Source organism: Macaca thibetana, chromosome 3, assembly GCF_024542745.1.
Source record: "Macaca thibetana thibetana isolate TM-01 chromosome 3, ASM2454274v1, whole genome shotgun sequence".
Classification (NCBI taxonomy): Eukaryota; Metazoa; Chordata; class Mammalia; order Primates; family Cercopithecidae; genus Macaca; species Macaca thibetana.
Genome location: NC_065580.1, coordinates 120,530,585 through 120,552,996, shown reverse-complemented (window position 1 = coordinate 120,552,996; position 22,412 = coordinate 120,530,585). Strand labels below are relative to the sequence as shown.

Below are 22,412 nucleotides of genomic sequence, written 5' to 3'. Positions count from 1 at the left end.
TACACATATATTTAAAAAGGCAGCTCAGTAAAGTTGACTCAGAAGTAGAGTCCATTATTTACAGTGACTTTTCCATGCAGAAGGACAGCAGCGCAGCCAAATAGGCAGCAGTCTCCACTGTTCTTAATGCCAGGTCAGCCCCTCCTCACTCCGCACACATTCCCCCGCCTGCCAGCTCTATGGGCAGAAGGCCGCAGGAGTCAGATCTGGTCTCTACAAGACTCAGAAGTCAGGATGAAATTCGTGTTTCCTCCATTTCTTAACTAAGAAGCACCCTTGTAGGGATTTCTGAGCAAGGAATTGTGACTTGTGGCAGAATTTATTTTATTTTATTTTATTTTATTTTTTGAGATAGGATCTTGTTCTGTGGCCCAGGCTGCAGTGCAGTGGCTCGATCACAGTTCACTACAATCTTGACCTCTTGGGTTCAAGCAACCCTCCTGCCTCGGCCTCCTGAGTACCTGGGATTACAGGAATATGCCACCATGCCCAGCTAATTTTTGTATTTTTTTTGTAGAGACAGGGTTTCACCATATTGCCTAGGTTGGTCTCAAATTCCTGAGCACATGTGATCCTCCCACCTCAGTCTCCCAAAGTGCTGGGATTACAGGCGTGAGCCACCGCACCTGGCCAGAATTCTATATCTTGGTAAGAAACTCACACAGTGGCTGTGAGAAGACATAAGGAAAGAGATGTGGATACTTTAAGCCGTTTAATGTGTCCTGTAAACTTATGTCTAACCAGGGAAAAGTAAACTCCAAGGACTTCATAATTTATAGTTCTCTTAAGGAACTCTTTAAGCTTTTTTTTTTTTTTTCTTTTCATTTTCTTCTTTCCCTTTTCTCTTCCTCCACCTCTCTACGGTCCTCTCACGGTTTCCTAAAAGCCCTGTGCTGTATAAATGCTAGGCATATGTTATTTTATTTAGCCCTCACAAGAAAGCCTTGGCTTGTAGGCGATCAGCACTGGCGGCAGCACCCTGCCTCCAACCACCCGAAGGTGTTTACAGACAGCCTCTGCCTCTGAGTAACTCTGGGGTTCGAGTCACACATAGGACATCACCAAGCCTCAGCTTCCTCACATACGAAACCAAAGAAAACGCCAGCCTCATGTCACCATACAGCTGGAGAGTCACAGAGCAAAGGTGCCAGGTCCCCGCCATTAGCTGGTGCTCTGGAAATGCTGGCTGCTCCTCTCCTGCCCCATCCCACAGCCTTCATGCGCGATTGGCCTGCTGCTCACACACCTCTGGCTTCCTGGCACTTCTGTCAAAACCTCACATCTCTTAGGAAGAACCTTCAAATGTCATGTTTTTTCCTAGTAGATATCAGCTGTTTCTTAGGATGAGAGTGTCTCAAAAAGTCCTGTCCTTCACATCAACAACACTTCTTCGAAGTAAGGGGGGTTCCTCCCTTTCTTTCCCATCTTTCTAGTTTTATGATTCAACAACAATTTACCAGGAAATATCTGGAAACGACTAATTTGGGTCACACATTCTTCCCATTTACAAATCGAACAACTAAGAGTGTGTAACATCTAAGTCAAGTCATTTACCTGGTTCCATAGCTGTTGCCATGTGACTCCAGGGGCTTGCAACCAGGCGAAGGTGCTAGACATTAACTTTGTTAACCCTTGAAGCAGCCCTGTGAGAAAAATATCACCCACACTTTACAAATGAGAGAAACTCCAACTCAGAATGGTCACCCGACCTGCCCAAGGCCAGGTAAGACAGTAGCAAAGCAGAGTGGAGCCCAAATTCGTGGCACTCCAAAGCCTGTTTCTTTACTCTCTGCCTCTCTCCCACTCCGCAGGTCCTGAGCTCACTTCTCCAAGTCTTTGCGCCCTAGCTGTTAATGAGTTTATGAAATGAGGCCCTCTGAATAGCCCACACTACACATCAGGGAGGACCATCTCCAACTTGGGCATTCCACAGATGTGTGTGCAAACCCCAAGGGAGTCTCCAGGGAAATTACAGAGGGAAAATCCAGGATCTGTCCAGGGATGTTGCAATCTATAAACAGCAGGAGGAAAATGCACTGAAACTCCCGTGCCACGGTGCATAGCAGCCCTGGGTATTGGGAAGCAGCACATGTTCTTAGGAAGACAAGGCGTGCCAACTGGAGGGAGCGGTGGCGGGGGTGTTATGAGAAGTCACAGAAGGGTGACACTCAAAATGAGAAGCAGGAAGAGGGAATCTCAAGTGGAGGTACGGGGCCATAGCAGGGTCAGCAGTGGAGTTGGGGGGTGGGGCGGGGTGGTGGCTGGCTCAGAGAGTCATGGGGACAGTCATCCCCAGGATGCAGGGCCTGGTTCCAGAGGCCTTGGAAGCTGAGATGAAGTCCCCAGGCAACAGGAACTGTGAGAGGTCCCTGCTTGTGGGGGTCCTGTGGTGGGAGGTGGTTTAAGGGAACTGGTCTGGGGTTGGGATGGAGATGGCTGGAAGAAGGAGTTGGTCATAACACTCCACAGGCAGAGAGAGAGAGAGAGAAGTTGGGGGCCAGCAGGGTGGGCTGGGGAAGTAGGAGGATCACAAGTGGAATCACACACCCATAGCCGTCCGAAGCCTGGCAGGTCGGCAGTCAGGGGTGCAGTCATCCTGTTCTCGGTTACTCTAGGCTTTAGAGCACCACCAGCCCAGTGACCACGAGACCCCAGCTTCCAGAAGACCCGACAGTCGGGCCTTCTGCCACCCCATGATCTTGCGCCCTTCCCTCCACATCCAGAGGCACTGTCCCGCCCTGGTCTCCAGGAGGTAGGGCCCAAGCACAGCGATTGTGACACTGTGCTTGTGTGTCATCTTGTAACTGGGTTTCCACATCCTCCTGGCTGTATTGTAAAAGCCCTAGAAGAGGAACAAGAGCAAATAATGAAATATAGGAATGCAGGAAAAGAGGAAGCCGCCGCGAGATACCAGCCCAACCGAAATACAAAGAATTATGGAGAAGTGACAGAAAGGGAAGTAAGAGTAAGGAATTGCATTGAGTAGCTTAGCAGAGTGCGCGCATGCACACATAGACAAAGCCATGCACACGCACAGACACACACACAGCCGCGCACACACACAGACACACCCCACAGACACACATGTACACACAGACACAGAAACACAGGCACAGCGACACACTCACACACTCTCACAAATTCATACACACACAGCCTTTCTTGGGTCTAAATCAAACTGCTAGCAGAATATGAGCTCTTAGTTGTCAGCCTTGGAGGGACAGTAACAAGTTCACTCTGGGGTCCAGCTGGCTGGGAGAGATCATCCAAGTGTGCCTGCTCCGGACCATCTGTCCCCACAGGGTACTAGATCCAGAACTTCCTGATAGTTCTAGAAGCCCATTCTGTTATTTTTCTTTTGTATTTAAAAAGCCAGAGTTAAAATATGGTAAAATTTCCTTACATTATAATCAAAAACTTAATTTTAGGGCTGAGACGCAAAGTGGAGTAATGGAAAAGAAAACATAAATCGATCGGGGTAGATGCATTTAGGGACCCCCCAAATCATTTTTTTAAGCAAGGAAAACAGGCAAGGAGAGAAAAGCCTGAAACTGAGGGAAAATGAGAACAACACAGTGAATTAACCCATCTGTGGCATTTTCTGTTAGTGGAGATAACCAGTGGCAGAGCTCTGAGTCAAAGACATCCCCACCAGAGGAGTGTGGAGGTTGCTGAGAAAAAGTCCTTATCTAGCATTTTCACAGGCATGCGGCAGGAGGGGCAGGACAGCCGGGAGGCCTCCAGCCTGCCCTACTCACTGCGGCTGGCCTCCTAGTTCACAGGGAACGCTGCCTCCCTAGGGCAGGTTTTTAAATGAAAGCACTGCTTTCCCTCCTCCTTATTTTCCAAGAGAAACACTGGCTAGCCCCAGAACTCTCATTGTTCTTAGAGGAAACTGCTGATCATCTGTCGGAATTTAAATTTGACTGGGACTTTCTGAGGACTGTTTCTTTCCCTTTATTTATTTGTTTGTTTGCAAGCTAACACATTAAATTTTGGAGTGAATTAAAACAAGAGAGACTGCAGATTCAGTACAATTTGGACAAGAGCATTGGCCACAGCCCCTTAGCATGCAGCCCAGTGGGCACCGGGTTTCCAGTGGATGGTGTGGCCCTGCAGACGGGCGGCAGACCCAGCCAGGACTCTCCCGTGCTCTCGCCTCCCATCCAGCAGCCTGGCCTCAAGGCAGGGGTTGGCCGGTACCCCAACCCATTCTTATACATGACATTCTTATACATGACTGTTTGACTGCTCTCAACCCCTCCACAGCTCACTGATGGTGATGACCACTCTGCAATCCAGCTGGCTGGGCAGGATCATCTGAGTGCACCCAGGACCATCTGCTCTCACAGGGTACTAAATTCAGAACTTCCTGATAGTTCTAGAAGGCCATTCACAGGTGCCTCCCCCATGTGAATTTCCGCCTGTTGGGAAGGACAGCTCAGACATCTCAGTCATTTGCCTGCAGAATGGAGGAGGCTGCTCAAGATTTGCTTCATGGAGGCTGAGGCCACTGGGGAGAGAGGCACGAGGCTGCTCATCTCCACCTTCCCCAAGGCCCAGGCCTGTCCCCCTCCTCACCCAAGGACTCTGCCTCAGAAGCTTCCTACAGGAATCTCCTGAACAGGTGTCACAAAAGGCATTGCCACACATTACGTATTGTTCCTACCCAAAGTGATCTTTTTGACACCGAAGCATAGTATTGACGCTGTCCAAATGCATCACTGAAATCTTACGCTTGAGCGTCTTCCGTCCTAGATAAACTTCAGTGTGTTCAACAAGCTGGAGGGGAGGTCTAACTTTCTGCACTAACCACTCTCCATCCCATCATGGGGAGACAGTCCAGTGACCACAGGGCCTGTAACCAAGGGTATGGATTAGTTACATTAAAAATTCTTCACCAATACTAGGGAAAAGACAAGCAGAAATGCCAGAGAGGGTAATGGAAGACCCGTGACTCCAGGATTTTGGTGTTCTCTTTCTGGCAAGAAGATTTCTCATCTCTCAAACTTGACTTTTTATTCTGTCTTAAAAAACAAAAGCATGCAGTACAAACACTGCTGCCCTGCCTTTCTGCCTTGTAGTATCTCCCGCCAGCCACCTCTCAGGCTCCCTTCAGGCCTGTGTTCAATCAGGGGAGCAACCGGGGCCCTTGCCCCAGCTTTGTCCCTTGCTCTATGCCTGCCCTGTGCCTAGGAGGCTTTGGAACGGGCTCTGTACACACAGGTGCAGCCAGAAAGCAGAATGATGCTCACCTCTGCCAGGCTGCCCTGGCTAGTGGGGGCTCTGGTAGGATGGAAGCCCAGGCACCCATAGCAGTGACCAATTGGATGACACACCTTTGCACTGGTTTTCCCTTTTCAGCCTCCCCTTCTCCCCAGGATCACCGTTCATGAACCAGCGGCTCACAGCACCGGTGTTGGGCTTGTTGTGAAGGGTGCCCAGGCTGCAAGAACCACTGATCCTTCCACACCAGGGAGAACCGCTAAAGACACACTTCGCAGGCACAGAAGGCACACCACACCTGGGGCTTTTAAATCCCGAGTTACAGATGCACCTGGCAGAACACACAAATCAGCGCCCTCCGGGATGATGCTTCGGGGGGAATTCTGCCTGCTCTATGTCCTGACGTCATTCTGAACTTTACTAAGATCCCAGCATCCAGGATTGGGGCCTGGTTGGGTCCCAGTGTGGCACGAAGGGTCTGCTTCTTGTAACATAGGTGCTGGGGGCAGGGGAAACGGGGACAACAGCAACTTCCTGCAGAAAACAGGTGCAGGGCCCTCGGAAATGTGATGCTCCCGGAGAGAAATATATAAGAGGAACGTGGGATCATGGATACATTTAAATAAATACAAGTGTTTATGACTAGTAAATCTAGAGATTCACTGGAAAGAGAGCCCCTTAAATAAAAAGGACACAGTTGAAGATTCTTCCTGGAGCAAAAGTGGCATCTACTGGCCCCTCGGCTCTTCACAGTCCTGGGGGGCTGACCCACCTGACCTCACCTGGAAGCTCCGACTCTTCCGGCCAGGATGTCCTCTCCTGTGTCACTGAAGGATTGGCCCGGATGGTCAGCCCTTCCCCCTTATAAGGGTGACAGCACGGCAGGAGATGAGGATAGAGGGAGGAGGGCAACTTCTTTTTCTCTTCTCCCTCGCAGGGCCACGACATCCATTGCAGAAACAAGAAAGGAGAGGCCAGCAGGCGCAGGTGGCTTCCAGACCTCAGGCCTTGTGGGAGGTGTGGGGGCAGAGGAAGGAGCTTTTGGCTGAAACTGCTCATCATGGCAAAAGTGTGGCTGGCAGAACTGAGGAAGAGAAAAGGCAGCTTGCTTGCTCTCTCTCTTTAAATGCAAGTGCCCTGGAAGCCTTGGAAACATGGAACTGCAAATTCTGCTGAATGCTGGCGGAACGGAAGGGTCCCATTGCTCTTCCCGCCTCCTGTGCCTGGGCTGCGGCACAGCGTCCCAGCGGACCACCCAAGCAGCCCCTCAGGCTTCTCCAGCTCTTTCTTTCATGTCTTTCTGTTTCTTCTATAAAAAGATTCTACCATAAGATCTAAGCAAGGGTAAGCAGGGGAAAAGAGGCGTGGGCAGCCATCGCCTTGCTTATGAGCAATATTTCATTTGCATAAAACAAAAAATTAAAAAAATTCTGAAAATATGTAAGAGAGGAAAATATATATTATGTGTAATTCATAGAAAGTTTTATCTTATGCAAGGATAAGATATTCAAATTTAGGATAGTGATTATGCCATGATATGTCATGGTTGAGGGCCAATTAAAATAAGTTTCCTAATAAATAATAAAAACACATTTATACATTAGATAAAAACATCATTAGTATTTGATTTCAACTTGGAGGCCTCCTTTAAGTGACAGAAGCACAACAAAAACTTAAAATGAAAAAACTGAAGACAGACCAAAGCGGTTGAAAATGTCACCGCTTTGGTCTCATTCTGAAACACTAAACTTAAAATATATAAACGTTAAGATCAACAGAATCACCAGCCAATCCCATCCCATCCCATTGACATTATTCTGACTCAGAAGTTGTACACATCATCCATATCAGCTAGTGATGATAGGTCAAGAATGAGAAAGAAAGTAAAACTGATCTCTGAGGTAATCAACCAAAAGAGAAGCAAAAAACCCTTGACCTAAAATTCATGCATTTACTCATGGGCAAGTCCCTCATACACTCTTGGCACTTACACACACTCGCTTTATGCACAGTTGTAAAAATGATTAAATAGTTCTTATTGTAATTCCCAGCAGATTAAAGTAGCAAATTAGAATGCAGAGGAAGAGACAGATAATACTATCCAGACAGATAATGCTATCCAAACAGATAAGAGAATTCAAAGCCAGGATCATTCAGGGTGCAGCTATTAGCTCTGTATGCACAATGACTTCTCAGAAGTGAGGTTCAGGACCTATGGGCAGGGAAACACAAGTGTACTTTCTGGCTGAAAGAGGACTATACAGTTGTAATCTGGACTGTTGTGGAAATTCTAGAAGTCAATTTCTCTGCTGCATTGGAGGCACCAAAAATGTTTGCTGAAGGAATGACTACAAAAACTAATAAACTGATACTACAATATTTTCTGCTTAAGGGGTTTATAATTTACTGTGTGTGCCCACAAATTATCTTCCTGTAATGCCAGAGTTAGTATTTAGGATAGTACTTTTGAGCTAAGAAGAAAAGACTAAAGTGTTTTCAAGAAAGTCTTTGAAGAATCTTGGCATGGGGGCAGGAAGTATTATTAGTAGGTTCTAGGAAGAGTCCTCATCCAAAAGTGTTAAAATACACAAGAAATAAAATGGGGTAGGCTTCAGTAGTTTAGAAAATTTAGTCTTGAAATGCTCCCTCCCCTAAATGCTGGATTAAGGTAATACCGGCCGAGACAGCCTCCAAACGTGTGAGCAGGAGTGTGAGGCCTGGCATAGCCTCAGATAGTGCAGGGCTCTAGAAAAATCTTTGTTGCAATGAAGGGCTCACTGGCCAGCTAGCTGAATGATTTCATACATGATTGGGGCAGCACATTTTACCTCAAATATCCATTTCTGAGCAAAGATATTGTTGATTTGATTGCAACTAGGTTCAAAGTGCATAAATCTCAGGTGGGGTAAATGAGGTTGGTGTGACTGCTTCCAGGGTCCTGCTGCCGGGAAAGTAGATATGGAGGAAACACAGAACATTCTGAGATGAAAAACAGGAAATGGGTGAATTCAGTGCCCCTTCTGGGAAATGATGAAATGAAATATGTTTTAACTTTAAGGTGTAATCATGCAAAACTTAGTTTATCAAGGTTACTAAGACATATGATTTTACGTTAAGATAAGTGACTTTTTAAAATTAAAAAACCCAATTTACATAATGGTTAAATCTACTCCCAATATCATAAAAATATAATGGTTACATCCACACCCCCACTCCCCATATTATGACAACTACATTAAAAAAGAGAGAGTATGTAATGAACAATTGAGATGTGGTAAATGTTTTGGTGATTTTAGATCAAAACTTATGAAGTCTATAGTTAACTGGCTTCTACTATTTTATTCCGAGAGGTAACACATGAACTGAATTAAACAATTAAGAGTTACTGTGTTAAAATATAAACCTCTTTTGCTAGAATGCATAGCTAGTATTTAAACGCAGTTCTTAAATTGGTAAATACAGAAAACAGAAGCACACTTGTCTCCCTGGGTCCTTGGCCCCAGTGCAGCTGAATGTGAGACTGCCTTTGAGTCAACCCGGGCAAGCCAGCATGCAGGGATAAAGCGCTACCAGAGCCCAGCTTGCTCCGCGATTTCTTTCACAGATTGACACCCGGCAGTTGTACAAATCGTACCAAAGATCTACATTTATGAGTAACCAATGCAAATGAGAGGGAATGAAAGAACAGAAATGATGGGAAATCTAACAGCATAAATATGTTTACACTTCAGTGACACATTTCTAACAGTTAAGCACAAGGCGGAATTATCTGTGCACAAGGTGAGGTCGTCGTTAGAGTCCACTGGTGTAACGTGCCATCAGAACCCAATTTATCCTCGCTCATCTGCCTGCCTCGGAATCCTGCCCCAGGATTCTCTACCCAGCTGCAAAGTCACCTGCACCAAACTCTCTTTCAAAATTAGTGGGGAGGGCATGGGTTACGGGTGGGTTCAGAAATGCTACCCGTTCAGTTCACTAAATTCCCAGATGGGCCCTGAAAACCAAACTTAGCACCTGCACCGTGAAAGCCAAACGTGACTGGAAACAGTGCTGAGGGGAACATCTGTACAGGCTTCTTGAGAAACAGAGTCAGGGACCAGCCTCTGGAGCTGGGCTCCACCTCAAAGAGGGAATGTGCAGACCCTGTGGGTGATGGGTTCAGGTCTGCATCCCAGGATGTGAGACCATCGTACCTTCGAGGATACAGCATCAACATGCGCTGGTCAGAGAGGGGGCAGCCAGCTCCAGGCCTCCCAGCAGACGGTGGTGGCTATGGGATTCAAGCCCAGCCTGCAAGGCTCACCCCGGGGCTGCCCCACCTCCCTACGTCCTGCTGCCTTCTTCCCATGTCTGATGAGACACCTCTGCTGATGTGGGGATAACTTCATGTGTTTCTCAGAGCTTCTTACATCTAACTTTGGAATTTTCAAACCTACAGCTTTCTGAATGAATTTATAAAGTGAGTAAGACACTCCGTCTTGTTTCCAAAGCTTTGACTGAAACTTTGCATGGAGGGGGCTCATAGGTTCCAGACTTATTTTTCATAGACCCAATAACATGTTTTAAAACGTAAGCACTAATGCCCTCAATATGACAGGGTTTTCACCAGGATGATACTTGCTGTAAGATTGATAAAAGGCAATAGAATAAATGGTTCCAACTAGCTATCATTTTGGGGTAAGCTACCCCAGTGACTCCTCACCCATTCCCCATCACCCCCATGCCCACTCGGCTTATAGACTGGGTGGCTGTTACTGCCTGCAGGACAGATTTCTGGAAGGCCTCCCTGCTGCCGGCCCTCCCCACAAGGTCTGTCCCCTTGGCCCACGATACACCAAAGCCGGCGGCTGGGTTTCCATGCTACACCTGCTCTTCCTTGGTCCATGTTTTGTTCCCACTCCCTGTTCCTTTTTCCCATCCATCTCTTCTAAAATCCTACCCATTCTTGTAGGTACATAATACATGTTCTGTCTTCTAAAAATTCCATGTGCTTCTCATCAAAGCCGATTTTTCTCCTTGCTTATTTTGTAAATGCTACCCCCTTAGAAAGACTCAGGCCATTTCTTATTCATCCTCCTTACTCCTCATTACACACTCAACAAACACTTCGCAAGAGAAACTAGACTGCCTAGTAGCTATCACGGTCAGATTTCCCTACCAGTTTACCAGTGCTATTCAGAACACACCACCAACATGTCTCAGTATGTTATTCAGCTAATAGTTGATCTTTTGGTGGCAACAAAGGCCATGAACACACAGGCCAACATTAGACAGTGGTAATGACTGAGAGTTAAAGAGCAAAAGATTTAGAATCAGAAGATGTGGGTTCATACCAGTTGTGTGACTGGAAGATCAGTTCATTAACCTCCGTTCATGTTATAAATTGGCTGACCCCATGACCAAGCAGGAGGCTGGCGATGCTAAGTAGCGCCTGCCACCTCTAGGCCATGCTGGAGACTGGGCATGTGCCAGGGACCTTCCTCATCTGTGAAGCAGAGGGAGGGCCATGCCTGCCCATGACAAGGACCAAATAACATAAACTGCCCCATGGCCACTGCAGCCTGTCTCCTTTGTTGAAGGACAACTCTCCTTAGCATCTGTAGTGCATGGTTCTGGTGCATTTTATTCAATGAGTGGGTGCATTGCTGTGCAAAATAACAAATCGCTTATTGAGATTGCTCTGCCATGACCATCTCAAGTGCTGCCTTGTTTATTTTTCAACATGTCCATTTTCAGAAGAGTTGCTGACTTAACCACATCTGGCATGGTAGTTCATTTTGTTCATTCTCAAAACAAAATGGCGGCCCGTCTCATTGTTCAAGTGGGCAGGGCCTCTGCAGTGGCTGTGGATGATGTCCAGGGTCTCAAAAGTATTATGTTCTTGCTCTCATCTTGGTCTCAAAGCAATGAGGAAGCAGCATCTTAAGGAGGTGTTTTACCTCAAAGAATGTCCCAAAAATAACTGTTTCTCATTGAACATAGCTCACACTCATTTTCCTTTTGGAGGTGAGAATTCTGCTAACAGCCAACGTGTGGGATATCTTACAAAATCAATAATCAACGAACGCCCCTCTCCTTCTCCTTCTTCCTCAGCTAGGACTAACATGGATTCTGGAAGAGCCAGATATGTCATGACTAGAGGCAGCAATTTAAGACTTCAAAGAATTTATTTTTCTGACAAACTTAAAAAATGAATTTCTTTCACTATCTAACAATTATGCAGTATGGCTGACTGATGGGCTATTAAAGGAGATTTCTCTCAAAAAAAGGAATTCTCTTCGAAATGTCCCTGGCATATCAGAGAGAAAACCTGGGATTTTCTTTAGTCTTTCTAAATAAACAAAAGTGCATACTTCACACTTTGGTTACACTAAAATGTCCCTTGGTCCCCTGCATGGCCCCTTGTTCTGTGGTCCTCTCTGTGTACCTTGCAATGTGGGTCTCCTTGGTGTGAGTTGGGGAAATGGGATGGGTGTCCATCTGCAGCACAGTTTGGTTCAATGCAAACACAAGGGTTGCAGAGAACGTCACAAAAAGCCATCTGCATACCTATTCTCATGAAGCACACTTTCTCCCTGGTTTCCCTTTCACTTAAGCTTTCTAAGAAATCTTTCCGTATCGATGGTAATCCTCTTGCCCTTGAGTGACTTGTGGAATCATGTGACACGGGTCAAACATGTAAACTGAACTCCGGGAATTCTGGATTTCTGGAGAGGACTGATTTGTTTAAAGGTGATATTTCTACTCACGAAAATAAAAACGAAATTCAATTAAAAATTGGATGGACAAAGCTACGTATAAGACTAGAGTCAATGGATAAAGTAAAGTAGAAGTCAAAGAGAGCTCCTGGGGAGACAGGGGCATGTTTTCCTGCTTGTGCTCAGATGCATCGTGGGATTTCTGCCCACTTTAGGCAACTCGCAAAAACTTGGTTTCCAATCGTTTACAGAGTATGACTTTGACTTCAAGCTTGGTTCACTGACGAACCATCATAAACTGTTTCTCCTTCTGTGAGTGCTTGTGCAGACAAGGAGCCCACGGATCTCAGAGGCTCTAGGATTTGATCCTTATCAGGGATCAGACCAGGAAGCATCCCTAGCAGCTCAGGTATGCTAACTTTATCTTTTTCCATTATTATTTTAACAGATTATTAGGCTGTTTTCAAAAAAGACTCCGTTTTTAACTAGGCATCTTATGGAGCTGTGGAAATAGCATCTCAAGGGCAGGAATGCTGTCTTATTTATCACTGTCCCTGTAACTAGCACATACAGTATTTTCAAAAGATCTTAACAGGCTGAAATGAAACACACTGAACCAAATGAGATAACGATAATTGCCAGATCCTACCCTTCCCTCCAAATATCAAAGGCACAAACACAAGATGTGGGAAATAATGTCTTCAGGGCTGTTCCTGAGAAACTGACTCATGAGTTCTCAGTTGACAGTTAACATGGGTCGTGGCTGCAAAGATTGAACACAGTTTTAATATGTGCCCATGTGCCCTATTAGGAGGAGCAAGGAAGGTGTTATTCCTGCTCAGCCCTCTGCCTCTCAGAACTGGAATAGTAAATAAAGTTGGGAAGCATGGAAAATGAGTTTAATATGCCATGCTTTCTCAGACTAGTGGCAGTTAAGTCGTGTGAAATTACACAGTTAGCTTTGGCAAACTGTTTCCCATTACACCCAAGGGGGAAGGTAGACTTACGTGCAGGAGAACTCCTTTTGAGGCAGGGGCTGGGATTTCTTTTTCATTCTGCACTCCCTGGCAAGGCCAGGAAGGCCCTTCGGGTGCAATGTTCTAGGAAGGACTAGGGCACATTGAAGAATGCCAGGGAAGAGTGAGACCAGCAAGAAGAAGCAAGGCAAAGGCATCATGGTGTTTATTTCATTATATTCTGAGGAAACTAACACACTTTAGACAGGAGAACGGGCTATTTAGAGGGCCTTGTAGAGCTGTTTTCAATGATTCGAAGGGCTGAACTGCTTGAGAGAAGAGAAAGTAGTTACACTGCAGACATCTGCAGGGCTGGCTTTAGAGAGAAGCAGATTTTAGTTCAGGGCTTTTGTAACAATCAGTGCTTCCCTAACCCTACAGTGGGCTGCCTCCTGAGGGGTCTCAATAGGCGAGGTGATCACCTGTTAAGGATGCTCAGGAAGAACTCGTGCACTGGGGCCTGATGATCTCCTGACAGCCTTCCATCTAGTATGTTTTATGGGACTGGGGATCTCTGTGCACAGCAGCAACATAACATTGTTGAAACACACTGTGCACATGGCTAGCTCTGTGGGCAGTGGGGGTGGGATGGAGGTGTGTGCACTAGAATCTCTTCTAAATTTCCATCTGTTTCATGCACACGCAGACAGAAGCTACTGCTCCTCTTTCCACTAGGAGAACAGTCAGACTGTAATCAGTGCAACCCACAAAAGCAGCGATGGACTTCAATGCATCAAGCTAAATATTTTCACGAAGTATTTTAACTGAATCAGATGTTCAAACCAGGCAGAACTGCTTGTGGGATGAGGAGATAGATTATTCTGTATTTCACTTCTATCTTTTACCTTTTTTTTTCTTTCTGCCAAGCTGCATCCATCTTCTCTTGCACCAGAAGGCAAATTCTTTGGCCCCATGAATCTCATCTTTCCGGTTCACCCCTCTGCCTAGCAGAGTGCCTGGGCCACAGCAGACATTTAACATGCATCTGTCTCATTAGTTGATTCTCCAAAGACGGCTCAATTTCTACCTCCCAGGGGATCCCATGTGTTCTGGAGTGCTGTTACCACTCAAAACCTGAGCTCCAAACCTAGAGTGTAGTGCGAGGCTTCCCTTTAGGTCTCTGCAGTTTGTTTAGCTCCACAAGGGAACTAGGTCTTATGTACCTCTGATTTGCCATGATCTCTAGTCTAATATCTTGTTAACTGATTCAGTTTGTGCTTTAGAGACAATATGATTCTGAGTAATATGTTAATAAGCCTGCAGATTTCTCTATGGTTTTTAAGACTAAATAGGATAAAACAAATTCATAGTATATACCCATGAATATTTTAGTAAGGTAGTAATTCAATGTGGGATGTACTAATAATTTCTGAGATCCCTGGATGCCATCAATTCAGATTATTTATACTCTAAGGGCTGGGAGGAGACCAGAGGGTGTGACCTTCACAGGCTCCAGACTTCTAAGAATATTTTAATTATATAGCAAAGCTTAAAATATTCATTCCTCTTATTTTTCCCATCTATTAGGTTGATGCAAAAGTAACTGTGGTTTTTGCTATTACTTTTAATTAGGTTGGTGCAAAAGCAATTGTGGTTTTTGCTATTACTTTTAATGGCAAAAACCACAATTACTTTTGCACCAACCTAATATATTTGATTTAAATTTTTAGATGACACATTTTATTTTTTTCCCCTCATCTGTGTAAGCACTGCTCCTTTCCCTTTTAAGTATTTTCATCTCTTACTTAAAATGCTGTTTCCTAACTTTCAATTCCAACTAAGACGATTTTCTATTTCTAAAGCCTATCTCATAAAAAGGTATCATCACAATACACTGAATTTAGTGTTTCTGTAAGTCAAGATGTCAATTACGTTTCTACTTTTAACACTGCATTGTGTTACGCGATCGTGAAGCAATTCAAGTAGATGTAATACCTGCCTGCAAGGATCTTGCAACCTACCTGCACACGAGGTACAAAATAACTGGAGTATAACAGTGTATACACGTTTGTACTTTTAGCACTGATTCAGAGGAGTGGAATAATTCTAGATGTGCTCAGATGAACTTAGGCAAACAGTTTGGAAGTTGTAAAATGTGTTTCCCAAAGCACAAAAGATAAAGAGGTGAAATGTGGATGACTTGCCCTGCGGGTTGGTGATACGTGAAGAGAAGGAACCTGGCTTAGAAACACTGCTGAATGACTTCATAAAGGAGTCTTTGGAAGGGACAAAGAAGTGAAGGCAGAGAACATCAACGGATGTGGCCTGGGCATCTACACATGAGGACAGTCACACACTAGACACAAGGCAAAAGGTGCGTCCTTTCTGACCCAGTCATGCAGATTAATGAGTTTTTGAAATATACTTTACATATCATATATTTAGGAAAAAACATGATTTCATCCAATGTATTTTGCAGATGAAGAAAGAGGAGGTAGGCCTGCCCCACACACCCCGATTCTGGTAAGGCAGAGAACTGAAGCTTAAACCCAGGACTTCTGCTTCAAAATCTTTTACAACAAGCTGGGCTCACCTTCTGGAGGTTTTTTGGGGGTTGGGGTAAAAAAAGGTGGGTAAATTTATAAGTCAGCTCAGAAAGCAATTCTCACGACTTCACAATTAAGCCTTATTTGTGAACCAAAAAACAGCATTCGGCAGGTTAGGTTAGCACTTTATTCAAAGGTCTAGGTTCTAAAAGGATTTTGGACTATTTCTAAAAGGAAAATAAAACCCAGACTCAAATACACAAAAGCAAGTGCTTGGGTCTCTGAAGGTGATCAAAACAGGGAGCTGCAAAATAAACGTGAGTGATGAAAAAAAAGCGGATCCTCAACGTCAGGTCTTCCAGGCACGTGTGCTGGTGCATCAGGCCTTCAGCCCATCGCTGCTGCACTGTATTACACTCTAGGTACACTCAAAGACATGAGATGACCATAGCTAGTTACGGCAACATTGTAACCACAGCGTGTCTTCTCCTGGCACAAGCCTCTCGTACAAAGAAGTAGTTCTCCTTGTCCGTAAATCTCAAACCAGGAAATCCCTAATTCATTTAATGATAAGGAAAATGCAAGAGATTTGTGTAGTTTTGTCTTTTCCAGTTACTCCCAGCTGCACCATTATTTTAGGTTACCTATCACACGGGATGGTGTGCCTGATAGTGCACACTGGCAGCCTTTTATCTATGTCTCATAGAAAAGTTTACTCCTGGGAAAAACAATTTGGTCACTAGTCCTTGGATCTAAGGAACAGAATCTTGAAATCATACTCATGATCAAATGTTGAAAGGAAGAAAGGGAGGGAGAAAAGAAGAGAGGAAGGAAGGAGGGATGGAGGAAAGGGAAAGAAAGAAAAGGAAGAAGGAAGGGAGGGAGGAAAGGGGAAGTGAAGGGAGGGAGGAGGGAGGGAGGGGAGGGGAAGGAAAGGGAGGAAGAGTGGAGAGGGAGGGAAGGAAGGAAGGAAGGAAGGAAGAAAAGAAGGGAGGGAGGGAGGGAAAGAAAGGAAAGAAGGAAGGAAAGAAAGGAGAAAGAGAAAGGAGGAAAATGAAAAAGAAAAAGGAAGAAAGGAAGGAAGAAGAAAGACAGGAAGGAAGGAAAAAGGAGGAAAGAAATAAAAGGGTAAGCAAACAAGAAATGTCAAAAGACAGTAACGCCCCAATCAAAGCTTCCATGACGAATCTGTGCCTTTTTGGATCATGGTGTACTCAGGAAATGCAGCCGCCACAGGAGCACACGCTGTCTCCTGAACTGCAGGAAGAGCAGCGGTTAGCAACAGGAGGTGTCCCTTACACAGGAAGGCTGGGGTCTGGGCTGTACACTGCGGAGCAGATTCACATGCCAGGGTGGCCCCGCTTGGGCTATGAGGACACGGGTGCCAAGGTGGAACTGCTTTCTCAGGCTGCAGGCAGGCAGCTTGCTGCTTCTCTTTCTCTCTTTGAAAAAAAAAAAAAAAAAAAAAAAAAAGGCTTTCCTTCACCACCTCTCCTCGGTTGCTTCATCAGGTTGCAAAAGCATCTCTTAGGAGGTATCAAGAGGCATTACTCTCCACAATTTTTGCAAAACAATTCCATAGGTGTGATGGTGTCTGCCTTTTCAGCTTAGTTTACTTACAGCCTGTCAAGGGCGCTCTCAGGGAACCTGCCTCATGTCTATAAAGCAGCTACCTCATTTCAAAAATTTAAAGAGGACTTCCCAACTTAAAAAAGTTACCATAGAGTACACGGGAATACAATGAAGGCATGAAGACAAAAAATATTTAATTCAGCTACTTAGCTTTGAAAAACTGATTTGTTTGACATGTTTACATGTTGCTGTATTCTCGTTATTTTGTACTTAACCAAAATGTCTACAAGACCTATACTTAAAACACAGCTACATAAAATAAACCCAATTGATGTTAAAATTGGACTGAACCTAGATTTTCTTTAAGTAAAATGTGAGCAAAAAATGAAAGACTTAAAGAGCAGATGTTCACATATATTTGTGATTGAACACTGAGAAAATGTTTTGAAAAGCAAATTGATTTAAAAACTCCTTTTAGAGAGTTGATAAATGACTAGTCTTTGGCTAACATTCAACAAGGGTTAATCTAAAAAGGTTTTTATTTGTATTTTTATTTTTTCCACAGTATAATGACACACAGTTCTCTGGAGCTTTCAAGTTCTGCCTGCCTGTCCAATAGGTAACCCCTAGCCCCATGTGACTCCTGAGCACTTGAAATGTGACCAACCCAAATTGAAATGTGTGGTAAGGATAAAAAACACACACACACACGGGGTTTCAAAGACATAGTTCAAAAAGAGTAAAATATTTCATTAACAATTGCTTATATTGAGTACATATTTAAATAGTATTTAAGTATACTGAATTAAGAAAATATTCAAATTAATTTCACCTGTATCATTCTTCCTTTTTAATGCGGCTACTAAAAATGGATAAGTAAATATGCAGGTCAAATTATGTTCCCCTTGGACAGTGCTATGCTGGAATTTCTGATTCCTATATTTCACAAATAATGTTCCACAGATGCTAGTTATCATCCATCTGTAAAACCTCTGCCTTTCAAACAATGACTGTTCAAGGTTGTTGCATCTCATCAGGCATAAAGCTGGGCTGGGACTGTCTGCCTATGTCCTGATTAGAAAGACTCCATACTGGCCGGGCACGGTGGCTCACGCCTGTAATCCCAGCACTTTGGGAGGCTGAGGCAGGTGGATCACTTGAAGTCAGGAGTTCGAGACCAGTCTGGTCAACATGGTGAAACCCCATCTCTACTAAAAACACAAAAAATCAGCTGGGCATGTTGGCAGGCGCCTGTAATCCCAGCTGCTTGGGAGGCTGGGACAGCAGAATCACTTAAATCCAGGAGGCGGAGGCTGCAGTGAGCCAAGATCGCACCACTGCACTCCAGCCTGGGCTGCAGAGTGAAACTCCACCTCAAAAAAAAAAAAAAAAAAAAAAAAAAAAAGACTCCATACCCAACATTTAAAATACATGTGCAGGCACAGGGCAAGCAGATTTTAAGGTTATATTCTTAGGAGACTCCATCAATAATAAAACATGGTTACTGAAATGGGAAAAATTAACTAACACATATAAACCCTTAACAGAAATTTTTACACTTACAGCTACAAAGTCAAATACAAAAATCAGTGTTGAGACCATATATGAGTAGCAATAATGCTTTAAAACTGTGAGTAAATACAGCCTTTACAATGACAAAAACAACTCCATTATCATCGCAGGATGAAAGTCACTTCACTCAGATCACAGCATTCTCTACAGAACAATAATGTCACTAAGGATTACTTACACTGCAACGCTAAGATTAAGTAAGGATAGCTACACCTGGTAATAGTTAATTGTCATTAAACATTATGGACAGAGTAGAAATGCTTGGGGGACACTGGCAGATTCTTAATTTTATTGCCACCAAGTTCAACTGGAGAGCACAGATATATCGCAAAAGCAGTCAAAATTCTGCCAGGTTCCAAGAATTGTAATAAAAATGATCATATAGCTGCCTATAGAAATATAATAACAGCCCTTTTCTCATTTCAGCAGGATTTCACTTCTAGGGTAACAGTCCTTCACTCTGAAAAAGAGAACAGCCACATCTGCCACTGGGCTCTGCCATGCAGCAAGGGGCCATGCTGGAGGCCTTCCATCGATCACACCCAACCTAGTGAGGAGTGACACCGGATGTTCAGGGCTTCACCGGAATCATCGCCTGGTGATTTCAGTGGAAATCGACAGCCTGTAGCCACATCCCCTGTGGGGGAAGTACTCTCCTGGCAGCAGGCCTTGCGAAGACACACCCTAGACCTGTCTCTCTGAGATCCCGCAGCTGAACTCACTCCTGAAACTAGGGCACCAAACGGCTCTTCAGTTAATGGAGTTACAGCAAGTGTCAGGTGCTTCAAAGCACAAAAATACAATCTCCAGCCCTTCCACAGTAGAGGTAGTTTTCTGATAGACTCCTTAGACATGCGCATATTGCTAAGCCCTTACTGAGAAAGTATCCTCAAGAAGCCACCCCTGCAGGCACAGGGAGAACTGCACAGGCCACTTCCTGGACCTGCAAACCCATCTCGGGGCCACTTAATCTAAGGAAGTCAACAGAAATGTCTTTGCAGAAGACCAAGTTAATCACAGGAATTAAAGAATATTGCATGGGGTAATATCTTTCTGGAAAAATCATGGTAATTTAGTAACATATTAATGTAATTTAGACATCTTGCTTTACATTTAAAAGTCATTCAGCCCCAAATAAAAATCATTCAGCCCCAAATAACAGCAATAGCAATAATAATATCCCATAAATAAGACACAGAATCCTTTTCTTCCTTCCTTTCTTTCTTTCTTTCTTTCTTTTTTTTTTTTTGAGACAGAGTCTCACTCTGTCACCCAGGCTGGAGTGCAGTGGCACAATCTTGGCTCACTGCAACCCCCGCCTCCCAAATTCAAGCAATTGTTCTGCCTCAGCCTCCCGAGTAGCTGGGACTACAAGCACACACCACCACACCCAGCTGGGTTTTTTTTTTTTTTTTTTTTTGTATTTTAGTAGAGATGGGGTTTCACCACATTGGCCAGGCTGGTCTCAAACTCCTGACCTCATGATCTGTCTACCTCGGCCTCCCAAAGTGCTGGGATTACGGTGTAAACCACCACGCCCGGCCAAATCCTTTTCTAATCATACTCCCCCAGCAACCAAACTAAATGCTAAAGATGTGTTTTGTTTAGAATATGGAGAGTCTAGTTGCTTCAACATTTCCAGTTTGTGACGTCAACAGCAAAGAGTCATTTGGAATCAATTCTTTTGTTGGATAAATTATATATACCCCGCAGTCTTCCCCAATAGATTCACCCTTTCCTAGCTTCTCCTCCACAACACACACACAAACACACACACACACACACCCCTACCCCAAAAGAATTCCTCCTTTCAAATTTCACTGTCAAATTTCAGCTGTCAGGACGTTAAAAGTGTATTTAAGCCAGTTGTGCACAGATAAACCGGCTCTCAAAAAGAAGAAGCCCTGATTTGCAGCATTCACCGATTTCTGTGGTGTAAATACTTCCAACCATGGTAGACTTCAAGCTACCAAAAGTTTACCAACAGCATGACAGATTTTCTGCATATGAGCAGTTGGCTGATTCTCGACGGCTCACTCCTCACCGGAGCACGCTTTCTGAGTTCCCTATAAGTTTCTGTTAGCTCACTGATCCTAACAGGCAAAGAGTTTAAAATTGTGAGCATGTCTGCGGTAATTTGTGAAATGTAGGTTCCTGTTAGGGCCTTGAAGAAAGCTGGGCTTATCTGGTGGGAGACAGTAGCCCAGGCCCAGCCCTGCCTTGCCAGCAAGAGAGGGCTTGGTAGGGCAGCTTCCTGGCGTGGCACACTCCCCCGGAGCAAGGGCTTTCATTTAGTCTAACGGGTTCTGTGGAAACTTTTCGGGGCAATGTCAAGGCTGCACTCTGTTTAAGCCTTTCTACTTTTGCATAAAAGGAGGGGAAGCTGTTTTTTCTGGGTTATATTTACACTTCCCAAATCAGAAAATGCCCTAACCAGATAGGGGGACAGGTGGCAACTGGCAACCACAGCTCAACCCCCCGCCCCCTTTTTTTTCCCATTTCTTTCTGAAACCCCATGTAGAAGGAAAGTTAACGAAATGTCAGTTGGTTGTTTTATACACAGAGCTAACTATTCTTTCAACACAGATGGAACAAAGCAGAAAATAAAACTGGGACCGAAAACCCGGCAACAGAAAATGTTATCTATCTCCTCTGACAGCAGTTTTAATCTAAGAATCTCTTTATTTTCTAGAAGTTGGTTCTATTTATTGAAACAATTAGGTTCAATGTGATCTTGAATTTAAGGCATCAAAATAAAATGAAGATTAACCTTGGTTTTTGTTCATAAAAATAAGCAACTTTCCATAGTTACTCTGCACCTTTGAAGACACATAGTCACCACTGTAAGCATGGTTGAAAATGCAAGGTTTGGCATTTTTCAACCTTTTCTGGTCCAATTTCTCTATAGATTTTTTTTTTTTTAATTCACATGTCAGATTCTGGAACATTACTGTCTATATTAAAAAACCTTAACAAATCTGCCAAAGATTGTCCCTCTGAATTTTCAAAGCTCTTATGAGTGGGAAGTACTGTAGGAAGTGAGAATGAATGTGTCCGGGCTAACTGGTAGCTTTTCCAGCAGGGTCCTCACCTGAGAAATGTGGAGACATTTTGGGTGTCACAATCACCATGGTACCACTTGTGATGTGGGTGGCTAAATATCCTGCAATGGGAGGGACAGTCTCACCCAAAGAAGTGCCCCCTACCCCAAATATCATTGGGCCACTGAGAAACAGTGACCTCAAATAAGATGAACATCAGATGCAGCCTCAAATTCCCTCCTCTCACTTTGAAAGTTCTCTCTACTGTCCTACATGCTCCATTTGCCCTCATCTTTGAGAAAGCAGTGACACATTGCATTCATTCATTCAATACCCATGTGTCGGACACCAACCTACTCCAGGGTGGGGATGCCCAGGTACTGGGGATCGCGTAGGGAGCAAATCAGAGCTGAGTTCTTCATCTACGAGTGGTGACACTGCTGCTATAAGGCAGGGCAAGGAGCAACAGTGCTGAGAACGCTGTCTCAGGGCATGTGTCCAGGAAGAACTCTCTGTGTGGGGACCTCTGCACAGAGCCCTGAGGGAAGGGAGGAGAGCGCCAAGAGGAAACCTAGGGGATGGTACAGGCCCAGGCCCAGCTCATAGGTGACCCACGCTGGCCTACCCTGGGGCTGCTGGTTAGATTTTAATCCTTTCTTCTCTGCTAGCTCCCACTTACTGGCCTTCAATCACATTGAAACATTCTCCTAAAAAGACTACCCTGTAAATACCATCCTCTAGTCCTGCAACCCCCAACCCCAACCAGCTCCTTGTCTTCTTCCCTTGGTTCCTAACGCCTGC

The 22,412-nt window shown here is 44.6% G+C and overlaps 1 protein-coding gene across 21 annotated transcripts in view; it reads right to left on the bottom strand.

Moving 5' to 3' along the window:
- IKZF1 (IKAROS family zinc finger 1) overlaps window positions 1-22,412 on the bottom strand; it is a 101,993-nt gene that overhangs the window by 46,739 nt on the left and 32,842 nt on the right. Inside the window, exons 1-2 of one of the 21 annotated variants that reach the window (XM_050785591.1) lie at window positions 2,548-14,548; window positions 1,555-1,643 (exon numbers count right to left, since the gene is read on the bottom strand). The exons of 19 other annotated variants lie outside the window; for them this stretch is intronic. In XM_050785591.1, coding sequence (XP_050641548.1) covers window positions 1,555-1,576 — 22 coding nt within the window. In that variant the 5' untranslated portion in view covers window positions 1,577-1,643; window positions 2,548-14,548. Of the gene's footprint in view, window positions 1-1,554; window positions 14,549-22,412 lie in introns of those variants that run through there. One more of the 21 variants, XM_050785590.1, reaches the window with a different exon arrangement.